Here is a 24,335-nt window from a genome sequence, read left to right on the forward strand (position 1 = left end):
CTGTCTTAGTTGCTTAAGCCTTTTGTCTTTTGGACTTTTACTTTGATTTGCTGAATCAGGATAGGCAGAAAACAGAGATGTATATATATGCAAACAACTTTTTGCAATTCCTTGGACTTCCGACCTTGCATTCATTCCCATTCTGCAAAGCACTAGATGGTCCAATGTGTATGTGTGTCTGCATTTTGAAAGAGAAGGGACTGACCATTACTAGCCTTCAGTCTTCTCTTGCAGGCTACTAATTAAGCTGGGATTGCTGAAGAATGACACTGTCCTGCAGCAGGAATGTCTTGGGAAACAGTGACAGAGTCTGAACCTACAATTTGCATATGACCCTCCCACCGACCCACTCTCCTTTGCATTGTGATCTGTCTGTTCATTTGTTTTTCTCTGCATGGAGCACACAGCAAGTGCAGGGACTGCAAATGAGAAGAATCCTCCAAGCCCCAGCTTGCAGGTTACAAACACGCCATGTAAAATATTTATCGTGTCAATACGTTTTAATAAGCATTCATTATTTATTGGCCCTACGAGTGCTTAGGCAATACTACAATTAACTTTGCTTGCAGATTTTATTGTTTTTGATTGGAGGTCACTAGAAGGCAAGCTCATTCTTGTCTTCACAGAAGCATGCTTGGCAATAGGACCAATTGAGGCCTGAGAATCCTTAGGCAAGTCACAAATTCTCTGGGAAGCAGGGATAATAACAGCTTGATGAATTCACTATGGGAATAATATAGTATTTGCAAATATTATGGATACTAAATTTAAAACTACCCTCCCCAAACGAATTATTTGGGAAACAAACTATTCTAGCAAATGCTTATTTATATGGTTAACTCACAATCGTTGTCATGTGATATGACATAGCTGTCTTTGATATGCTGGATTCACAATTCTAAAGTACTAAATTGAATATGTGACAGAAGGGTCCATGAGTGACACTTGATTTGACATTCTTATTTCCAGCAAATTTACCCCCTGTCTATTCACCACCTTCCCTAACAGATTTTTCCTGACCAATTTTTTCTTTGCCCCCAGGAAAATTAAATTCCATAAATATGAAAGGAGAGAGAACTAGTGTCTGTGGGTTTCATGTGATTCCCACAATGCTTTGGGGGAAAGGTCTTCCCTTACTCAGATGTTACATTGAAACTTGGAGCAGGCCAAGTCGCTGGAGCAGCATGGATTCCAATGCAGCCCTTGATCCTCAAACGTTTTCCTGACACTGTCTCCCATGAGATGGACAAGCACCAGTCAATCCAGTTCTATGAAGACACTCCCTGCATTTCCTCAAGAAGTCTCCTCAGGGTCCTTCCTTTCTCAGTAGGGTGAAGGGTATTGTTTCTTTTTGTGCCCCTGTCCAGGAAATCTTATCCTTGTGATTTGTGTGGATCCGCCATTCCCAAGGCTCCAGGGATTTTCCCAGAATGAGTATGAATGAGCAAAGAAAGTGGAGATTCCTACCCAGGCCCCACCCCAGGTTCCCTTCTCCTGAGTCATGGACCATCTACAAGGTGCCAGCCGTGGGGAGGTTAGTCATAGCATCCTTCCTCTGTCATCCACATAGATTTGTTCCTTAGGCCCTGGAAGCTGCTCCATGATCAAAATCTGCCCTCAGAAAGGCAGACTAAGACTCAACTATTCTGTAGTCCTGAAGGGTCAGGGACACGTTAGCCAGAATAAGACCTGGACATAACCTGGATTCTAGTTTCAGGAAATTGGCATGTTTGAGCCAAAGGGACATCCATCCTGAGGTAGGGTCACTATTTATTGCCCTCACAGGATTTGGGGGAGAATAAAATGAGACGTTGTTCAATATATAGAACTGGACATTGCAATACGATGGCAAGGATTAAGAACTTCAGGAAACGAAATCTCCTTGCTACCTTCAGAAAGCAAGTTAATTTTTGTTTTGTTTACCTCAGATTAGCTTTCTTTTGTTTGAAGACATCAACCTTCTAAGATCCTCCAAACACCTCCTCCGCCCTCTTTTAATTATCTTTATTAGAAATGGAGCAGTATGAACTCAGCCAACTTTGACAAATTAGTCAAATTTAGAAGTGACTCATCAGATCTGTTGGTTGGGGACAAGAAGACAGACCTTCCACAGGCAACTTTGGAGCTTTGTTTAACTAGATGAGGATATTTACTAAGTCCACCCTGAGACCCTTTGTTTCCATTTTGCTCCATTTCTGAAATGAACTCGTGTCTGGTGGAGGTCTCACTGCAGGGTTCACCATCACGATGGCGTCTGACTAGTGTAATTCAGGCAAGAGGAGGGGCGGCCCAACCAAAAATAATAAGCCTGTAGTCCTGTCCAGAAATAAAAACCTTATGGCTTAGTGCATCTTAAGTGTGAGGTGGAAAGCAACATTTCCATAACTAGAATGCTATTAATAACGTCCAGGCCAAGTGGTTGACCTCCTCCGGCAGAATCCAGTGACTCTCCTCAGTGCTATGGCAAGCACAGACCTGGAGAGGCTCTTAGCCATGGTTTCTGGCTGCCAAAAGCTTAAAATCTAGCTCTGACTACAGAAGGGTAATCCACAGTGCCTCTTGGAAAAAAAAAAAAAGGTTTAGCAGCAGTTATCTAGGTCCTAATGCAGAAAAAAACAGCTTAGCAAATAACGATTTCTTCTGTTTACATTCCAGTACCTGAAGACGACAGTCCCTCCCTCAGCGTATGAAAGTATGGGAAGGTCATCTTTGAGCTTAGCTTCTGGGTGTGGAAAGAAACTTAAACAGACTCGTAAAATTTGAGCACCCATTCATTTATTGAAGATCACTAATGGCTTATGAGCAAGGCAAACTTTTAGTTGCTGAACCAAGGATTCCTTGGCTTGATTGACATCCAAACAGCAGGATGGGTCATATATAATCACTGTTCTTCCAGAAGCCATGGCAGCTGACCTTTGAGATTCACGTAAAATATAAGGTAAGGGCTCTTTGATCTGGGAGCTGGTGGGAGGGGAAATAAAAGTATAAAAATAAAGAGTAAAGATGAAGATTGAAAATCTTGGTGGGAAGGGCGAGGGTTTATGCTGTTGCAATCCATGCTTCATTCCCTGGATCTGACTTCCCTGAGGCTTCCAAGGTCCCAGAAACTATGCTAAAAGTGATTCAGTAGGACAAAGAGCCAGAAGACATGGGTTCTCACCTCAACCCTGACACCAGCACTAGGGTCTTGTTGCAGAAGTTTCAACAGCATTCCTATCTCAGATGCACGGGAAGCAATAGGCAGTGAAAAGAAAGTCTCAGGGCTGACATTGTTCCAGCAACTGTAAACAATCTGTTGAGTTGGATGTTACTGAGAGTCTAAGTTCTACAGGAGTTAGATACAATAGCTGAACACCTCAGTTTCCTGCTTGTATGCCATCTGCACTCAGAATTGCAAGTTGCAGCAAAATACTGTCTGTTCAGGGTTGAGCTCTTCCAGAAGGTATGTCCTTCATCTTGCTTTGTAGGAAAGGCATCCTGAGCTGCAGGCATCCCAGGCTAGCTGTGGCCTCAGGCTAGCTGTGGATTTGGACAAGTTCAGGGTCTTATTTGTATGCACAAGACAAAGCTGGGGGATACGCATCCCAATCCCCAGTATGAGGTAAGGAGGCTCAAACTCCCATATTTAAGTGACTTCACAAGACCGATGGTTAGAAATCTCTGGAACTGGCATTTGAATCCAGATCCATTTGATTTGAAAGCACATCCATTTTTTTCATTAAAGACTGCATAGGGCACTCACCCCAATGGGTTGAAACTTGGTTTGTAGCAATGTCCCTTTAGTCATAGATTCAGGACAGAGAGGACAGCTGCTCCTATGGGCCACCACACTGGGAGTGGATGCAGAAAGGACAGGCTGAACACAAAATGGAAATTTCTCTACGGTAGTAACTGACCTGTGTGGTTCGCAAAGACAGTGATCTGTTCATGTCAATAATTATTTCCACATTTGTTTCGTGACTGTTACTTTTGCTACTGTTATTTGCCAGAGGAAGTGGATGGTGGCCTCTGGTGGCTCTTCTCTTGCCCTGGGGCCCCAAGGTCATTTTTCACCCCAAGTTTACTCCATCCTTCAACACCAACAAGCACTAACCTTCCAAATGGCAGCGAAGAGCGTTAACAACAGATACTATGCTCCTGAGTCATCCAAATGAGGACCCATGTGAGCATTCCAAGACCAGGTGGCCACCACCAAACTCAACTGATGCTTGGTAGTGTCATTATGTTGGCCAAGTTCTCCTCTGCTGGCAATACCTGTCCCACTCTGCAGAAGGAATTCTCAGTAGTGGGTTGATCATAAAAACTATGACAGGTCCTGAGGTAAGATGGGGATCTTTGTGACATGCATATGCAGAACAGGAAACTACAGCCACAATTTCCTGGGAGACTAGAAACAAACAGGGCAAGCGCAGCAACCCTCATGTGTCTGCATTTTTCAGGGTTGCTTGCTGGGAGGGAGAGAACCAGTCTCATTGATGGCGAAGCACAGGCACAGTATAGGGACAGTTAAGGGTTCAATGACCCTGAGAACACCAACAGCTTTTGCACGTGCTTGCCCAAAACGGTTCACTATCCACGGCTCCTCTGGACTCACATAACAGTTTCAGAAGGTATCTGGAGTTTCAATTTATTTTTCCTGTTTTCCAAAGAAGAAAGTACAAAAAAAAAAAAAAAAAAAATTGGAATCCCTATACATCAACTATTTCAAAACAGGTTCTAGGCTGAGCTCTTTATACATATTTTCTAATTCCATCAACCATCCAGCACACGGGCTACGATCAAACTCATTTTCACAAATGAGAACTTTGAAGAAGGGGAAGGTTCAAAAGCAGTCACATTATAATATTTAATTACAGTTCTACCAATCAAAGGCTTCCCTTTGCCTTCTTTCTGGAGCCTGAGGGATTTGAGGGGATGAGGATCTCTACCTGAGAAAGGTAGAATGTCTTGACCCAAGTCCCAGAGCTAGAGGTGAACAGGGAGCTAGAAGCTGCTAAAAGGAATGGCAGCACATGGAAGGAAGTTAACTACCCAAGGAAGTTAGCCACAGGGGTAAAAGTAGACTGTCCTAGTGACCAAGAGCAGTGTCAGGCATGTGCCCACAAGTCTTCCCACTCCATACTTGCAGGCTCCCATGAGGAAACCCCTTTACAGAGAGGAGAAGCAGATTTAAAGAACTTGAAACTTACCCATGGGTGTGCAGATGCACCGGGAAGGGACTCAGCTCCGCGTTTCCATCTTACACACTCAGTGCATCTGTTACCTTACAGTGAAAACAGACTACCTGCACTTTGCAATGCCTTGCATAAAAGAACTACATGATCAGCAGTGACAGCTTAATCATCCAGCTGACCTTGAAGAAAAAAGACAACTGCTCTGTTTTAATGTAGTAAGATAAACGGCAAGGGGCTTGCAGGTGGAAAGCAGAGAACGGCAGCATTTTGAGAAAAAGGAGGTTTGGGAATTGTAGACATTATAACTAGTCATCTGGGAACCCCCAATTCATTCCTCCTGAGCAAAAGCCTCATATCTGGAATTAAAAAGGGTTTGCATTTGGTGTAGCAGCGATGCATCAAAACACTTGATGATTTAAATTTTAATGACAAGCACAGAACAGGCTTTAAGAAGGTTTCACTTTCATTTCCCTGAGTAACTCCCTTCAGAGGCAGACTGCTCTTCCTAGAGCACTGAGCGCCTTTGTAGATTTGGGCTATAAGTCTTTTTAATTAATGTAAAGTTGAAACAGGGAGAGCTTATACAGGCAGCACTGCCCAGATGGAGAGAGTTCTTGTTAATGTGATAATACTCAGAATCAGGTTGACAGGTTCCTGGATTTCCCTGATCATTTTCTCCCGATTTTCCACTACGGCTTCTTTTCTATAACTTTTTCATCAAAAGGGAAAAGAGAAAAGAAAGAGAATAAGATCATTTACCGGAAGAGGTTCAATATTTTGGACCAAAATATTGGGTTTTATTTAACCATCCTCCTTGGACTTGCAGTATTGATCCACACTGTTAGAACGAAATAATGACAGAAGCAGATACTTTCATTCATTCACTGAGCAGGAACTTCTAAGTGCTGAGGAATCATAGGTGTAAATAAATTCATTGTCCCAAGGAATTCAGACTCTGGGAGGGAGACAGAAAGGTACAAGAAGAGCCCATGCAGAAGCCTTGGGAGGGCACCCCTGAGCTGGCAATGTCAGGGTTGTCCATTTCTGTCCATTTCTCAAATTCCACGACACCTCAGGAAAGGTGTACAGACATTCACTAGGATTCAGCCACTGTGTATTAGAGATGAAAACAAATTCTCTTTGAACTTTGTCCAGGCCCGTTCTGGGTATTCAACAGTAGAAACTTCAACACGCTTCCAGAGGTAAGGACGTTCTCCTATCACTTGTTTTCACAGACATAATTCCTGAGCAGTGAAGATATGATCCATGGCCAGGGTGAATGGCTCCGTGACTTCTTATCTGTTTAAATCACACACGTCGGGAGCCAAGAGGGTGACGGTGAAGGAGCCCCGGATGCACCATCTATCATCATTGCCAGCTATACAAGAAGGCAGTCGTTGAACACTGACTCGCACAAACTCTGTGATATGTGGCCCAGGGCCACACGCAGCCTGGGCTTTGAAAAGACCAGGTCTTCAGCCATGCGTTGCAAATGATAAGCGGAAGCAGAAAGTTATCTCCTGCTAACAAGCAAATAAGATGCAAATGAGAAGCAAAGGTGAAAAGCTTTGAGGAAGGAGCTCCCGGTGGGCTGGCCTGGCCTGGAGACTGTAAGGGAGGTCAGGGTACAAGTTAAGGCTTGGAGACAAGATGACATGTCAGACTCAGCCTTATGCTCCTCCAGAGCCTGCTTGCCAGAAAAGGTGGAAGGATTCCCTGCGAGGTGCCTACGCCTAGACAGACACCTACGATTGCCAGCAGAGTCAGTGAATAATACAATGCACTTGGCTCTAGGATCATCTATCACTGGTTTGCATGGAATTCAATGGTAGATGGGTGGGACGGAGTCTGGCCAGAAGATAATAGAAGACAATGTGATTTGACCACATAGTTAGTACAGGAGCACCTGCCACCTCTGCAGCATCTAAGATGAGAAATTTATAAAATGGCTAAACATAGTACATTATGGCATTGAAAAGAGATGGGTTGGGTTCTACCTCTGGCTCTGTCTCACACTGACTGTGTAGGTTAATTGTATCTGGGGTTCTCCCGATAAAAGGAGAATAATCATGGCTGCCTTATCCCTGAGCAAACATCAGATGAGGGACATCATCAGGTATACATCAGATTTTGTCACTCCAATGGATAGTCTGTATCAGATGCAAGCGGAACATTTATCAGCTGGAACAACAGAAAACCAAGCAGTGAGACAATTTTACAAGCAAGCAAATAACAACACAAAGCCAACAATGACAAACCCCGTGCAAATATACGGTATTTTATTTCTCCTAAGGATAAAGCAGACACAGGATGCATGTTTCTGGAAGTTATGTACATAGGAAAAAGGTTGGTGAAAATGAACAAGGAAGTAAACACAACTCAGTGTACTAAAACAGAACAAAATAAATGAACCAAAGATATCGGAAGGTAAGCATACTAATTTTAATTGGATAGAAACTGTGCCAAATTAAATTGACTTCTAGAACACAAAATAATACTTTACGTTGTATGCAGTATTTGAGGCACTTAAGTCATTTTGTTGGAAAGAATGTAATAAATAACTAGAGGTCCAGATGAGACATTCTAGTGGTCCAGATGAGACATCGGCTTAGTGGTGACTTAAGACCACCTGATTCAGAAGAATTGACCCATCTCAGGATGTATTACCATTAATGAAAACAGTAATAACAACCGGGACTTCTGGACCTTTTGCCCTGAGTTGAAAACCACAGTCCGTTGGTCAGTTTCGTTCTGCCACTGGTCAGTTTGTTCATGGCTTCTGATAGGAAAGTGTTTTACTCAAAGACTTGCAAAACTTCCTTCCTGCAAGATTTCAGCAGCCTAGCAAATACTGCAAGAGGAAGCTACTTTATGGATCATTTCAAAAGTAGCAGAATTATGCATACTTATTCTTCACTGAAAATTATGCTATAGGAAGTAAACGTGAGTGTACAATTCTGACTGCTAATTTTAAGGGAAAAAATTTTTTTAAAAATAAATCCCATGGGAAGAATGAGAATAATTTTTTCTGTTAAAAAATAAATATCCACTACAGCATAATAATGACGATTAGTTAGCCATTCCTTGTGATATTCTGAGCTCTAAACCAGGACATCTACGTACTTTATCTCTAAGTCTCCATTATTCATAAAAGGGGCTTCCCACTGTACCAGGAAATTTTAGAGAGGAGAAAAGGGTTTAAGCAACAACTACAAAGCCAGAAATTAGTGACATCTTTATTTGTAGGTTCTGTGTGGCAAGACTCACCTTTGATTGCTTAAAACATAATAAGGCAACTGCCTACTCTTTGCAAACCTAACTCCGAAATTTCTTACGAAACAGTAACTCGTAGCTTGTTACTGGTAGAAGTTTCAAAGGAAGATCACAGCTTAAAGAAGGGCCCTGGGCTGCTTGGCCAGCACCTTCCTGGCTTTCTTGTGCCTCGGTCTGACTTCCAGGTGCTATCCCAGCTGGTCCAGAAGATTCCGGCCTCCAGAAGAGGAGCGTTCCTGACTGCCTAAGGTCGGGAAGCTTAGAGGTCCTGCAGGATTCATTAATTGTGACTCAGCAGCTACAGGCAGGCGTGTCCCTCTTAAACCTCACAAACCTTTCTAGTAAGGTGGGGAATGTGCCTAGCCCTGTTTCCGTAGCTCCCTTCTCTTGCTTTTCTTGAATCTTGAGGAAAGAGTTCAACTACACAATGGAGAAGCTCAGAGGATCCAGCATGACCTTGGGACCTATCTGTCTGCACTGCTCCCCACAGGAAAGACTTCATTCACATAGTTTACCTCTTTTGGAATCTAAGAGAAATCGAGGGAGCAACTTCAGAAATGTGGAATTTCTGGTGGCCTCTTGCCCTCCCAGTCCTCCTGTAGTCTTGTCTCTTGGTTTTCATCTTATATCAGGGTATCTCAGCACATAGATACTTAAATTCGGATCATTGTAGATCAGCATTTTAAAGCTGTAGCTCACAGGAATGTTCTCTAATTTACACTAACGAAATGCTCAGGTGGCATTTAACCCAGGAATGTATGGATGGTTCCACATAAGCAAATCCATGAACTTGATACAGTATATCAACCGAATGAAGGACAAAGACGATAAGATCATTTCAATAGACGCAGCAAAAGCATTTAGTAAGATTCAGCATCCCTTTCATGACAAAAACTCTTAACAAATTAGAGAAGAAACAGACCTTGAAATAATAAAAACAATGTATGAAGAGTCCATGGTCAATATCATATTGAAGGTAGAAAAGGTTGAAAGTATTTCCTCCAAGGAAGGGGACGATGTGCAAATGCCCACTTCACTTTGACCATTCTTGTTGATATCATCCTGGAGTTCTTAGTAAGAGCAATATGGCGAGTGAAAGAAATAAGGAGCATCCAAGTTGGAAAGGATAAATTTAAGTTACCCCTGTTTGTGGATGACATGGTTCTACACAGAGAAACCTCAATACATCATCAAAAGTTGTTAGAACTTTAAAAAAAAAAAAAAAAAAACTCAGTAAAGTAGCAGGATACAAAATCAACATACCGAAAACCAGTAGCATTTCTAAGCAAAAGTAGTGAACATCCAGAAAAGAAAAAAAATGACAAAAGAGTTCCATTCATAATAGCTATGCAATATAAAGAAATATAATACTTAGGAATAAATCTAACCCAGAAAGCAAAAGATCTCTGCTACAAAAATCGTAAAATGCCGATGAAAGAAATGATAGAGAACAGAAAAAAATGGAGAGATATCAGAAAAAGCAATAAGGCAACTATTATTACCCAAAGCAATCTATAGATTCAATGCAAATCCCATCAAAATCCTAGTCGCTTTCTTCACAGAAATAGAAAAAAAACAAACTTAAAATTCATATGGAAACACAAAAGGCCCAGAATAGACAACTGATTCTGGATAAAACAAAACAAACAAAACAAAACACAAGACAAGACAAGGCTGGAGGCATCCCAGTCCCTGATTTCAAGACCTACTATGAAGCTGCAGTTACTAAAACAGCATGATCCGGACGACAAAACAGACACGCACCAAGGGAAGCGATAAAGACTCCACAAATTAATCCACACATTTATTTTTGATAAAGACTCCAAGAACATGAAGTAGAAAAAAGATGGTCTCTTAAATGACGGTGCTGGCAGTCGGGCACAATGGCATATGCCTATAATCCCAGTGGCTCAGGAGGCTGAGGCAGGAGGATCACCAGTTCAAAGCCAGCCTCAGCAACAGTGAGGTGCCAAGCAACTCGGTGAGGCACTGTCTCTGAATAAACATACAAAATAGGACTGGGGATGTGACTCAGTGGCCAAGTGCCCCTGAGTTCAATCCCTGATACACACACACACACACACACACACACACATACACACACACAATAATGTTGCTGGCAATATTGTCCATGCCTATATAAAAGAATGAAACTAGAGCCCTCTCTCTCACCTACAAAAAACTAAACTCAAAATAAGTAAAAGACAATGATGGTACATCTGAAACTATGAAATTACTACAAGAAAACACAGGAGAAGCACTTTAAGACTTTGGTACAGGCAACTATTTCTTAGATAGGACCCCAAAAACATAAACAACAAAAGTAAAAAATAGACGAAGGAAATTACATTGGACTAAGAAACTTCTGCCTAGCAAAGGAAGTGATCAACAGGATAAAGAGATGACCTACAGGGTGGGAGAAAATATTTGCACACAATACATCTGACAAGGAATTGACATCCAGAATGCATCAGAAACAAACAAACAAAAAAAAAACAAAGCAACAGAGACCCATGGCCTGAAGATCTAAACAGATCGCTCTCAGAAGACAACACACAAGTGACCAACAAATGTATGAAAAAAAAAAAATGCTCAGTTTTACTAACCGTCTAAAAAATACAAATGAAAAACGCAAGGCGATATCCTCTCGCCCCAGCCAGAATGGCTGTCTTCAAAAAGACAAGTAATAGATGCTGGCAAGAATGGGAGAAAAGAGAGCCCTCGTGCCCATTGGGGGAGAATGAAGTAGCACAACCCTCATGAAAAACAGTATAGAAATTCCTCAAAACACCAGAAACAGAACTACCATATGATCCAGCAAGGTCACCATGGATATATACCCCAAGGAGATGAAATCTGTATACCAAAACTGTAATTGGACCCCATGTTCATTAAAGCGCTTTTCTTAACAATAGGCAAAATTTGGAATCAACCCAGATGCCTTTCAGCAGACAAAGGGAAAAGAAAATGTGGTATATTTACACAAGGGAATATTACTCAGCTATCACCAAAGAATGAAATCCCTTAATTCGGCAACACCCACGGAACTTGTGAACATGATATCGAGTGAAACAAGCCAGAGACAGAGAAACAAATAACACATGCTTTCACTCATTCGTGGAAACCAAGAATCAACTGGGTAGAAGTACAGAACCCACAAGTGCTCACTAGAGACAGGGAATTATAGTGGGGAGGGAGGACAGAAAGAAATTAAAAAGAAATTAAAAGGGAATTCCAGGGACTGAGAAGGGAGCTGTGGGGGAGAAAAGCGAGGGGGACAGAAAAGATAGAAGGGTAGGTAGGCACGATTAATACAAAGTGAATGATGTGTGCACAAATCCCACTAAATTTCATTAATCTGTGCCAATAATTATAATAATTTTAAAAATTAAATAAGAAAAAATGAATGTTGCCCATAGGCAATTTTACCAGGAGGAATTAGAGTTTTAAATTAAAACTATACATACACACATCTCATCATGAGACAGCTTGCACTAGTGTTTGAGCTTATGAACAAAACCCCTATTTTACTGAGGCTTTTAACCTGTACCAGGGAAGGTGGAGATGATAGGGACAGATTTTCAAGAATTCTCTCTGCTAGGAAGATTGGCAATGCTGTCTTACTTATCCCGTTTTACATCTCCTCACCAACATAAACTGAAAAATGACACTTGGGTAATGCCGCCTGGTTTCAGAGTGAGTTAATTGAAAATGTCAGTATATGTCATTAACTATCTTGCACAACCCAAATGAAATGTGGTAATGTGAAACTTAGGAAATCTAAGGGACCAGAGCGATGCTGAGCTGATACATGCAAGTCACTAACAAATATGCTTTGTCATCAACAAGAGAGAAATCTTAGGAAAATGGTTCCTAATGATGAATGATGGTTGCCCATCATTTACACTTTGGAGCTTTAAAAAAAAAAAAAAGTTAATCGTTCATGTCTGATTTGAATCACGAGCTGTTAATTTAAGGAACGATTCCAGAGATCATGTGACAACTGTTTTTTTTTTTTTTTTTTTTTTTTATTCCGTTCATAGATTGTATCAGGGGAAGTAAGCACAAAGCTTAGAAACAAAATTTAGAAGGTCTCCCATGGACAATGGGCATTCTGGTTAAATGTGTCTTTTATGGAAGATGCTTCAGTGACTGATCAGCTCAGCAGGGCCTCTTCCAGGGCATGTGGGACCCAGATTTGTTCTTCTCTTTGTCTCTTCTCATTCACAGACGTTTGAAGAATTCTCATTAAAATTACTTAGAGTGAAACAGAAAGACCTTGCCATAAAATAAATCTAGTTAAATACACTTTGTTGTATTGCCTCATTTGTGTGACGCATGGGCCCAATTTTCCTCTTTGTATCTTAACTATGTACATTAGGTGATTCCTGCCAATTAATGCAGGATGTCACATCCCCAATTGCTTCTCTATATTCTTAAACATTAAAAATAAATACGTGCCATCTGTCTCATATCTTGAAAGCAATTCAGAATGGTTACTTTTGTTTTCTTAGGATTGTAACATGGTTTATAACTTGAGTACTTCTAAATTGTAAGAAATCTCTTGCCTCGGTTTCAAAAGATTACCATGATTTTGAGGTGAATCCTGCAGATTGAACATAGGGTTTCATGAGAAGTTGGGGCCAGGAAGAAAACCTTGTAGGGTGATGGTTAAAAACAGGGTCTTTGGCATTTACAAACTGGACCAGAGCCAGACTACTACTTCCTAGCTGAGTGGCCTCAGGAAAGTGTCAGATCTCATGAAGTCTCAATTTTCCTCATCTGGGAAATGACTATAACACTTATTGTCTAGAGTACTACATATCCCCCTGCATATGTGGAAATATGTGGTGGGGAGGGGCGAGTCTCCCGATTCCCAATTGAGGCAAAAGAAGTAAGTAGTAGATACTACTATCTTTATCAGCTTCACTTGACTCTCTTGTTTTCTGAGCATATCCCACAACTTGGATATGGAATAGGATTGGTGAATTGAGGACACTAATGAGACTTTGGATCCTCTTATAGCTATAATAATAATTTTGAAAGAAGTTTGTTTTAATTAAAAAAATGCAAACTATAAGGCCTGAAATGCTTGAATAACTACCTTAAAAGGTTAAAGGGTAGTTTGAGAAGGCCCTATTTTCCATTTTTAGGGTAAAATTCTTTAACAATTCTTTCTCCTACAGCACGAGAGAAAATTTTGTAAATCTGAGCCGAGCACTCTGAAGACATGACCATGTAATTTGAAGTCCATCCTATACTCACAGACCACAGGATTGCAGTGCCATAGAAGATGCTAGATACATGCGACCTAGCCCAAACTATTTTAGCAATAAGCAAACTGAGGCCCAGTGTAAACTCGGTAAAATGTCCTAGAAGCACACAGCTTGTGATAGCAGGAATATTTCTTTCCTTTTAGCTAGGTTTTCAAAAATTTGTTAAGCAGACTGAAATTTTTTCTTATACTTCTATAAATATCCTAAGTTTGCAGCTGATTCTTCAGAGCCTTATTTGAACATAACTTAGCTGTTCAGCATAGACTTTGCATGACAAAGTGGTCAAGTCTTAATAGTAACCAGGAATGCATTATCAAGACTTTATTTAGACGGTACAGTCAGGGCAGTCCAACCATTAGTCATCTCGACATGTGCTTTGGAATGAAACACACCCATGAGTTCTGACAAAAATGTCCTCTGCTCCCTGTGCCCTGCCCCGCCACAACTCTTTTCAAATGGTGGATGTTTTTATCATGGTTTTAAGAAAAAAGAATTTCCTAAAATTTCTAATCTCGATATGGATGTAAATTTCCCCTCCCTAATTACAGTATTAAAAGCAACTCCTATACACCTTGCATGTGTAGCAAGATGAAAATCTACTACAAAGGAAAGCAGTGAATGATTTCACTACCAAAATGGAGACCGTCCTTATGAGAGTCTTACCATCATGAGGCTAAGAGCAACATGAAGAAACTTGTTCCCAGGGAAACACACATTGATTTTATTCTATCACTACTGATTGGCTTAATGTAATCTGAAAATGGACTCCTAGATAGATCTATTTGCACTGATTCATTCAGTAAAGCAAAACTGAGACTGACATCTGAAACTACTCACAAAAAAAAAAAAAAAAAAAAAAAAAACTTGCTCTTGGACAAAGAACTGCCTATTTTCAAATAAAATACATTTAATACATTCTATTGGTCTTTTCTAAACAAAATATAAAATTGTGGTGATGATGTGATTTTTACTGTCTGTCCAGCTTTACAAGGTTAACCAGCAGAGGATGATGGGAGGAGCCTGAGTGGGTTGACGCAAGCTTTCTGGCCTGGAATCCCTCTGTCATCCCCCAGCATCTTTACCCCTTCTATAAACACCTCTGCCAGGTGTCTGGTCAGGCTGTGCCAAGGAAGGAAAGACCCAGATCTAAGTGCTACCTGAACAGAACTACTGCAGGGAGGAGGAGCATATGGAAAAAAAAAAGGAGAGCCACCAGTTTGTCACTGTGCAGATGCCTCTGCAATATAGCTTGTGTGACAGGAAGTTGAAATTCAGCAAGTGTCTTCCTACTGTGTCCCAGAGACCAGGGCTGCTTTGGTCAGAATTTGGAGAGGAGCATACAGTGCATTGCAAGGGGAGCACTGCCAGTTGCCTCCCTCCAGCTCTTGGGGCCGGCTGGGTAAGTGGGAAGATACCGAGGTAGGCAAATGGCTCTCAGAACTGCACAACGGAGTTTCCCCCGGGAGGAAGCCAGGGTGAGCAATGCAGCAGGAATTCACTTCAACAACCCCCTCCCTCCCACCCTGAAAAAAAACCAGACTCAGATGCTGATAAGAATTCTTTTATGTTATTCCAATAAAAAATACATTCATACAGAAATATAACAATCTTGCAAAAAACAATTTCAAATAAAATCTTGTAAAACAAAATTTTACAAAAATCTTACAAAGATTCTTTAGATAACAGGGTGCTTCCAAAAAAAAAAAAAAATAACAAAAAGAAATTTCACTAATAGAAATTTTTTTTTTTAATTTCAAGCAAAAAGTTTCTGCTTGATTGAGGCTCAGTTATCACCTGAACAGAATGTACTTCTTTATGTACTTGCTTATTATGAAAATTACAGGCATTGACATACATGGCACCCAGCCCCACCCTGTCAAACAACTCTGATGGTGTTTCATAAGTGAGACAAGCCAGTGCAAGTTTTTTTGTCCTTTGTTTACCTTCTTGCTTAATGGAATTGTTATGGCTAAGCACACAGCAGGGCCAAAAAAGGAGTTTTCCAAAACCCAGCAAATCAAGTGCTTGGATTTTGAACTGCCAAATAAAAAGTGCATTTTCCCCCTAAGCAAAATGAATTAAGTTTTTTTAGGTAAATGTATTCTTCAGCCCAGATAAAAAACCAGTTATGTGAGCTTTAATCACTGCTCATTTCCAGGAAGAGCAAACAAAATACCAGCCCAGCCGGACTCTGTGTGTGTGTGTGTGTGTGTGTGTGTGTGTGTACAAAAAGAAAAGATCCACACCCACAGGCCAGCAGCTGGAAGAAATATCAGCTGTCAGTGCTGTGGTATGCCAATTCGGGGAAATTACTTCTTAGAGAAAATGGGAGAATCTACATGCTGGAAAAAATAGTTTCATCTGCATAAAAAGTGTTCTAAAAAAGAATCCCTGTGATTAGCTTACTCTTAGGTTAGATCTTCTAATAAGGCTGAAATTCAAATCAAAACCTTGGTGTGTCTGAGTCCAACTGGTTTTCTGGTATTCCGTTCTCACCTCTTGTGAATGGCCAAAGGTGCCCAATTCCAGACTGACCATGGCAAGCAAAGTCAGCACTTTGGAACAGATTCAATGCCAAGAGAGTCTTGAGCAAATCTTTAAATTAAAGATAAAGCCTCTATAAAAGTTAGGTTATAGTTTTCATTTTTACCTCCTTTATGGCCATTTTGAAATATTTCTTCACAGGCTGTAGAATTTTCTAGCTAAACATTCTAGTTTCTCCTTAAAAAAAATATTTATATATTATCTATATATATATATATAATATATATATATACACACATACACATACTATACACACAAATATACATACACAAGAATTCTGCCCACTTTTTTTTAAAAAAAAAAGTAGCATACTTTCTGCATTACCAACAGATAGCTAGATAGATATGTGAAACTTGTGCCTTTTAAGCAAATACACTGACATTTTTTTATACTTCTGTATCTTTAATATGTGTGAAAATATTACATATTAAATACAGCCGGTGTGTAATCTATACAATTGTTGTGCAAGGTCTATATGAAAGTCTTGAGGTGGCAGAATTGGTCAGGTTTTTCAATTATCATGAGTTTTTAAATTTTTCTTTTTTCCATTTTAACACTGACGGTCAAGTTGTCTAAAATATTGAACGAATACTGACATGTCAAGAGAGTTTGCATCTATTTGTCTTTGTGAAGGAGGACCTTAAAGAGGTTTATTTTATTATTTTTTTTTCTTTTTCTTTTTTCCCTATTATACATTGATACAGTACACTGCCAGGTGAAGAAAGAGCCGTAATAAAGCATGCGTCACCCACACCCCTGTATGAGACCCCTACATAAGGGGTCACTTGCATAAGGCACCATTATGAAGGTCAACAGTGCATTAACAGCTAGAAAACCAGAATGAGTCCTCAAGGCATAAATAAGAGAAACACAGCTGCATGAGAAAAGTTTCCAAGCTTTAGTGGTTCTGTCCACCCAACTAAGAAAAATCGTAGATTCTGGGCCTAATGTAACATTAGACCAGCAATTTCCAGCCCCAGCTTTTAGACAATTGACACATGTCCAGTTTCTTCAAAGGGCATCAAAAATTCTCCAAAAAGTTAATTCAAATTCAGAATCATTTAAAAATTATTCCTCAGCTGCACAATACCTTTTTGGAAGGGGAGTGTTACAAAATAGAAAGGGGAAAACCGTGTCTTGCCAGGCCCAGGTGGCCAGGGATCACTGTACCAGACAAATCGTATCTGAGCTGCTCCTTATCTGAAATTGAGACTGCAGTCCGGATTTAAAAATGGAAAAGCATATAGTTCCCCAGACCATGCATGACTTTTTGTATTATAAGGAAAAAAATCATCATTGTGTTATATTTGTAAATACAGCTTATACAATGGGTTACAAATGAGCTCTGTTGTAGCAAGTAAAACCAGCTACTTGACACATTGCACATTTAATAGCTGCACCAGACACCGGAAGTTCCGCTCACACAGGAAAGGGGGACAGGTCTCCCCCTGCTCATACCACTCTCCGCTCTGGGGTCCTGAGTTCCCGCTCCCACCCTCCAAGTTTTTCCTTCTTTTTTTTTTTTTTTTTTTTTTTTTTGTTTGTTTTTTTGTTTTTTGTTCTTTTTTTGTTTTTTTGTTTGTTTGTTTGTTTTTGTTTTTTTCTAAGGTGCAGACACCCCCCAGGAAATGATTGGTGGTCGTCTCATCTCATGGTATACTCCTTACACACAAAACATTCAAACAACTTTTTTGATTCCATCTCTTGCAGTTTTGCTACCACAAGGGAAAAAAAGTCTGCCTCATCATACAGTCAGTAATAGATCCTCAACATACAGTCAACCCAACCATTAACATTCTCAGTGCGCATGCTCACAGCAAAGGCTCGGGAGCCTCTCAGAAGGTTAGGTACCAGTGGCGAGTCCAGGGTCACCCAAACACCACGCACCATGGGTGCTATGCTGCTTCTTACATGACTTTTTTAGCCCTCAAAAGACCTTCCAAAGAGAGGCCCTGGAGGCAACTGGGTAGGTGCAAAATGGCATGCTTTGGCTGGAACACGCATCCCTCCTTCCATGGCCTTCTCTCAGCCTGGAAGCCTTTTAGCCTACAGGAATCACCCCTCTGCTCCCTCAGAGGTGCCTCTTCATGTGCAGGGCCAGGTGGTCAGACCTGGAGAAACACCTGCAGGGTAAATCAGAAGCAAAGAAGTTAGGTTTCCTCCCTGGCTGTGTTACACACCAAAGGCCTCACTCACTGTGCTGTTACTACCCAACCTAAGCCCTCTGGAGGGAAAGGTGGGATGGCCTGACCCTTGCCAGTGCTTTCAGGGACAGGAAACCCCAACTTGCAAGAAGGCAAACTAAGAAGACCTCCGATCATGAGTTCTTGGGAAAATCCGAATTCACTTTGTTTCCAATTCTTCAAAGTCAAACAGCTGTTGGAGGCCAATTTACAAGAACACAGGAAGTCACTCTAGCCTCATGTACACCTAGGACAGCGCTTCCTAACATGGACTGTTCACAGACAAGGAACTTCCTAAAGAGCCTTAGGCTTAAAAAGAAATGTCTATGAATGGCAGGACACTGTGGGCTTCCTTCAGAGGTCTAGGAACACCCACCCTGCTCTGCTCCTGGCACTCACGCAGACCTAGGCTTCTTTTCCAGGGAAGCCCTCATGCACGTACCTGTCACAGTGAGAGCATTTAAAAGGCTTGGCACCGGTGTGCTTTCGGAAGTGTCTGGTTAACTCATCACTTCTTGCAAAACGCCACTCACACCCTTCCCATGAGCATCTGTAAGGCTTTTCTCCTGGGAAGAGAGCACATGACAAGCGCGCCATGACGTCACTGACACGCTTGAAGAGGGGCATCCGACAGCACGTGTGGTGGCGGGACTCGAGCTCAGGGTCCCCAGGGCCTTAAATCAGGGACCATACCCGGCGGTCTAAAGGTTACAAACACAATTTCTTTCCTGACCTAGCCTCAGGCTTCTAACTGTTGTTCAGGGGACCCAGGTTTGGCCAAGGCCATGCTAGCAAAATCAAAGGCGACACGTGACAATGACAATTACTCAGACTGACGAAATGCTTGGGAGGTGAGGTGTCAGCCCACTGGTCCCACAACCCTGTGCAGGGCAGAGTTTTACTGCTGTCTCCACGGAAACTGTTTCCCTCCAGCACTCTTCTGTCCCTTACTCACTTCCCCACGAAATGAGCAGATTCCTCTGGGACCTTCTATAATTCTACAACACTGAAGTCATGAGTTTCTGGGAAATCTCATTCCAAGGCTTCCCAATCACTTTCTAAATGGCAATCAAATGACCAAGTTGACTTCATCGCCTGGTCAAATTATAAATATGAACTCAATAAAAGTGCTGAGAATTAAAAAAAAAAAAAACCAAAATGCTGGAGTCATTTTGGGACAGATTCCCTGTGTCTCCTTCTCAGCTCTGTCACTAAGCCTGACTTTCAAGTCCCTGACTCCAACTCCCAGCAATGTGCTCTCCTGTTGGTAAGATAAAAATTCATAGCACTTGAACATTCCCAGCTTAAAATTTTCTGTGATTTTTCACCAGTGACCCTCCAGATCCTCAAAGTATCTGTAGACCTTTCATCTAAGTTGTGGGGTTCCATTAAGACATCACTGCTGAGCTAAGGGATCTCAGAAAACAAGGACTGTAAGACACAGAGATACTCTCAATAAACACCACTGATCAGTCCTGATGCTTCCAGAACACACCGGTATCACTCAGACCTCACACCATCATCATCAACGCTAACTCACTCCACGTTGCCCAGGGACCCTCTGTCCTGACCCTGGAGTTTCACTTCAAAAGAATGAATAGCAACCCAACGTAACATGCACACTGGTAGAATGAGCACCATGGACCTTGGTCGCCTGGATTACTGAGTGGGTGGAGGTTTGGGTGTCCATGGAAAATGCCACCTAGACTGTGTTTTGTTTAATCTGAAAGGATTAATCATTGATCTGATTCCATTGTCCATCCTTTAAGATTCTACTCTGAACTCCAAAGAGACCCAAGTCTTTGGTGGACAGAATTTAGGAAGTGAGGATCTGTTTGTTGAGCCCTGGCTCCCTCCCAGGGCTGGTCCAATTCAGTGGCGCCCAGCAGCAGCCGACCTCCCAGGTCCCATGAGGGGACTGACCTGTGTGAGTACGCTGATGTGCTTTCAAGTGGGAGCTTTTGGTGTAAACTTTTCTGCAGCCGTTAAAATGGCATCGATGCACCCTCCTCCTGCCGTCTGGAGAGGCGTCGCCACTACCCTTGTCACCCGGCTTCCCTGAAGTCCCACTGCGCACCTTCCCCGGTGACGGTAGCTCTCCAGGCACACAACCCCACAGTTGAGAAGGTTCCCTGCTCAGTTCTGGAGAAGAAGGAGGCGTGGACGTCACTGAGGAGCTCAGATTTCCTGAATTGACCAAGACTTCACCGATGGGGTCAGAGGTGAACTTGGCAGTGGGGGAAAGTTCCTCTGAGCTGTCGGACGATTCGCTGCTGACGTCTGAGTTGAGGCTGTTGGTCTCTAAGTTGTAACTGAAGCTCGGGCTGATCAGAGTATCCTCCGGGGGGCTGGAAGAAATCTTCAGTTCTGATTCCTCCTTCTTCTCCCGAGCCAGAATGATTTTGGTCCACAGATCTTCCTGGCTGTCAAATTTGATTTCCGAGGCTGAAACATAGCAGGGCTCGCTCTGGAGGTAGCGTTCCAACTCCAGGCAGGTCTGTGCAAAATGAACGGAAAGAAGGCACGTGATTGATACGGCTACCGAAAGCGGAACCAAAAGCACATTTGCAAAACATGCAAGAACAAAGGACAGGTAAACTGTGGCAGTGTCACTCACTAAGGACAGAGCACCTTCTGTAATCAGAATCTGTGACCTTATGAAAGTTGGAGGAAATATTCGTTTCTAGAAATGGTAACAATTCAGAAGGAAAAGCAGAGGGTGAAACCTCTCTAGGTTTCCCCAGTGCTGGGCCAACGGCCACAATGAGTGATGATCACTAAGCCTGTTTTGTTGTTATAGTTACAAGTGTTGACATTTCTAATGAGTCTCCCAGTAAACCACACAAAGAAAATCAGCCTGACACACATACCCCCCCAACAGGTTTAACCAGATTCTCTGACATTCTCAAGAACCATATGTGCTAAGGAAAGCCCCAGCCATCCACCGTTCACACACCACAAGTATCCACACAAGACAGAAAAGACTGCACGGCACACAGGGTGTTCTGATGGACCCCCTTAGGGACACAGCTGACAACATAGGGCCACACTCAAGAGAGGAGACAGCAGCTAGCCGTCTACTTTCAGGGACATCAGTGGAGTTGCACAGAAACCACCCATTTCCTGTGTAGCCGAGACCTAGTATGTTTTCAAAGAATGCCATTCCCAAATGCAGGGCCATGTACGCCACAAAACTTTAATTACTTCTACAGTGGTCAGGGAGAGACAAGAGACTTCAACAACAGGAGTGGAGGAATGATTCCAGAATGGCCATCTGCTATTGTAAAGGATGCAAGGGGGAAATTACTCCACGGCCCTGCTGGGAGTCCCACAATGAACAAGAACTTTATCTACTGGCCAAGAGTACAACTGTATGAGTCATCACTCCTATTTCTTTCACGCAATGCCAAAGGAGACTTCCTTTTGAAATTCTGACCAGCAGCCAAATAAGGGCCCGGTTCAAATATACATGCAGTGTGTCATGGACAGGGTGCCCCTCCCCAGCCCCACAACCAACCTTTCAAGAAGCTACAACTGCCGAGATCAGCATCCCCTCTCCCCACCATTTCAAACTTTCTAGCCACTGGAAAAGAAAAATGGTAGGAAACATTTTAGGATTAAATTATGTCTGCCCTGATTTTCACTAGGTTGCCTGCATGTCCATATAAGGTTGTCTGTGCTACTGGCAAGTCTACAGATTTAAATTTCAACACCAAACTGCTCTTTACAACAAATCATTTTGGGGGCATGGGCCATCCTGAACACAGGCTACCCAAAGGGCTCCTGCTTACTTAGCGATGTGCCTCCTGTCACAATATATGCACAAGCTTCCCCCTCCCGCAGACTCTTCATGCAGCAAATATGAGCAAACGGGTGGGGGGGTAATTGTTTTCTTTCCCCCTAAAATTAGATGTCTGAGTTGCAATGCATACTACAAGAGAGACGGCGATACATTTCATTGTTGTTCCAAAGAAAAAGGAAAGCACATTTATTGAGATCTTGTTAAACTTTAATAATCTGGCCAATTTAAAAATCTCCATTATGCTGATGAGCACCAGGGACCTGAAGGAAGCTCTCTGAGAGTTTAAAAGCCTCTGAAGGCCACCAGGAGCCAAGTCTGGCTTGTTGCCCAAATCCCAAATGCCCTAAGGAAACTACTTAGATCAATTTCAATCACGTCCTAGGGAGCAGCTTCTTTGAGAAGGAAAAAGGGGGGAGGGGACAGGGGAAAGGGAGGCAGGAGAGGATCGGGAACAATTAAGCAAGCATGTGAAGGGTGCAAAGCTTTGCATTTCATCCTTCTTCAAAGCTTTCTAGGCTTTGAAACCCACAGAATACATTTGATCTGCTAATTCACTTCACGACAAAAAACAAACAGCACAGCAGGGCAGAGAGACAACACCAAACCCTCTTTCTATCTTTTTAAAAACAATGGGTCAAGTGTTGGAGTCTCTCTTCCCTCAGGCAGTCATAAGAATTAGGACGGGAAAATATTAAGTTTCTCCAATTTCCCAAGCCCCAATTTCTGGTTTCACCAAAATGCCGAAAACCCAGGTTCTTCCCAAACTAAGACTTGAAGCAACTAGGACGGGCTCATTGTCATATGACTGACAAGTCACTGGTGTGCAAACAGCACCCCCCCCCTTCCCCTGGTAAACAAGAGAAGCAGGTAAGAAAAATAAGGCAGACCTAGGCAAATGTTAAGAAATCCAATGAGGGAAAAGAAATTGGAAATAGCCTAGGGGCGGGGGGGAAAGCTGGTCTGTTTCGCTGGCAAAATTTTAGATTTAAAAACTGTACGTACAAACACTAAAAAGCAAAACAAAAACAAAATCCCTTTCAAAAAAAAAAAAATCCCTTGGCAGTCAAGACAAGTTCGTTCATATGACAAGGTCCAGCTGTAGAGTTTGGACCTGGTACAAGCCCCAAACTTGTGCCAAAGGCTCGGGCCGGGATCAGGCCGAGGAGTTTGGGTTTCCCCTCGGGTGGATGCTGTTCAGAAGCTCCGGAAAGGCAAAAACACTCTGGGAACAACGAAGCGCGGCTCCGCTCTACTCAAATGACAACTCTGCTCCACGCTGGAGAAGGCCCCTTTTAGAGCGCCTTCCACACCAGAGGCAGCAGAAGGACATTTTAAGATAATTATTTTAATTTTTAAAAATCACAATAACAATAATAATAATCATAAAAAGATGCACTTCCAAGCACACACCATCTTGCCTGCGCCTCCGCACACTCCCTCCTCGGCGCACCGGGCACGTGAAAATCTCTATTTACCTGTTGCCAATATTCCTCCAGGGACGGCAGAGCCGAGAAGTAGCCCGTTTCGTGCACAATCTGGAGTTCCTGGAAGATGCTGCACATTGGGAGCACATCCATGTCGGTTTGGAAAAGACAGTCCCCGCTGTCGGGAAAACAGGGAGGTGTGCGGTCTGGAGTCGGAGCCGAAACTCTCCCCGCGAGCGCAGGTGAAAGTTTCATGCAAACTCAATGGCACGGCAATCAGACGCCCGGTCCGGACCCTCCCGCAGCCCGCAGCGCGCGGAGCCCACACAATATTTGCAAACACCGGACTGACTGCAAACGTAACCCCTGCAAAACTTCCCTATTCAAAGCTCCGCTGCCAGCCACCCCCCTCCTCCCCCGCCTGGCTCCCCCCACTCCTCCTCCCCCCACGTGACTAGCCCGGTGCCCGCCCCGCTTGCTACCCAATCCCGCCGCGCCCGGCCCGGGGGCTGCGCGCAGATGATGTCAGCTCGGACCAATCGCGGGTGGTGACACACAGCGGCCCCGCCTGGCGTGACCGAGCCTCTCCATCACAGCCCTCTCCATTGGTTCAATTCGAACTCTGCCCGCTCTGATTGGAAAGGGGCCTCGCAGGCTAT

General features: G+C 42.7%; 1 protein-coding gene across 1 annotated transcript; it reads right to left on the reverse strand.

Annotated features, from left to right (window-relative positions):
- Positions 1-15,268: 15,268 nt before the first annotated feature.
- Positions 15,269-24,051, reverse strand: Klf6 (KLF transcription factor 6). The gene is made up of 4 exons (XM_047521002.1): positions 23,728-24,051; positions 20,374-20,947; positions 18,893-19,016; positions 15,269-18,390 (listed from the first exon to the last, which is right to left on the reverse strand). The coding sequence occupies exons 1-4, from the start codon at positions 23,929-23,931 to the stop codon at positions 18,339-18,341; spliced, it is 954 nt and encodes a 317-aa protein (XP_047376958.1). The 5' UTR covers positions 23,932-24,051; the 3' UTR covers positions 15,269-18,338.
- Between the last annotated feature and the right edge of the window lie 284 nt (positions 24,052-24,335).

Source organism: Sciurus carolinensis, chromosome 12 (genome assembly GCF_902686445.1).
Source record: "Sciurus carolinensis chromosome 12, mSciCar1.2, whole genome shotgun sequence".
Taxonomy (NCBI): Eukaryota; Metazoa; Chordata; class Mammalia; order Rodentia; family Sciuridae; genus Sciurus; species Sciurus carolinensis.

Excerpts from the sequence above, each read along its gene's own strand:
- Klf6 (XM_047521002.1), bottom strand. The coding sequence starts at position 23,931 with ATGAAACTTTCACCTGCGCTCGCGGGGAGAGTTTCGGCTCCGACTCCA. Across the intron at positions 20,948-23,727 it reads TGGAGGAATATTGGCAACAG|ACCTGCCTGGAGTTGGAACG; the intron begins GTAAATAGAGAT and ends CATTTTGCACAG. Across the intron at positions 18,391-18,892 it reads AAATGCTCTCACTGTGACAG|GTGTTTCTCCAGGTCTGACC; the intron begins GTACGTGCATGA and ends TTTACCCTGCAG.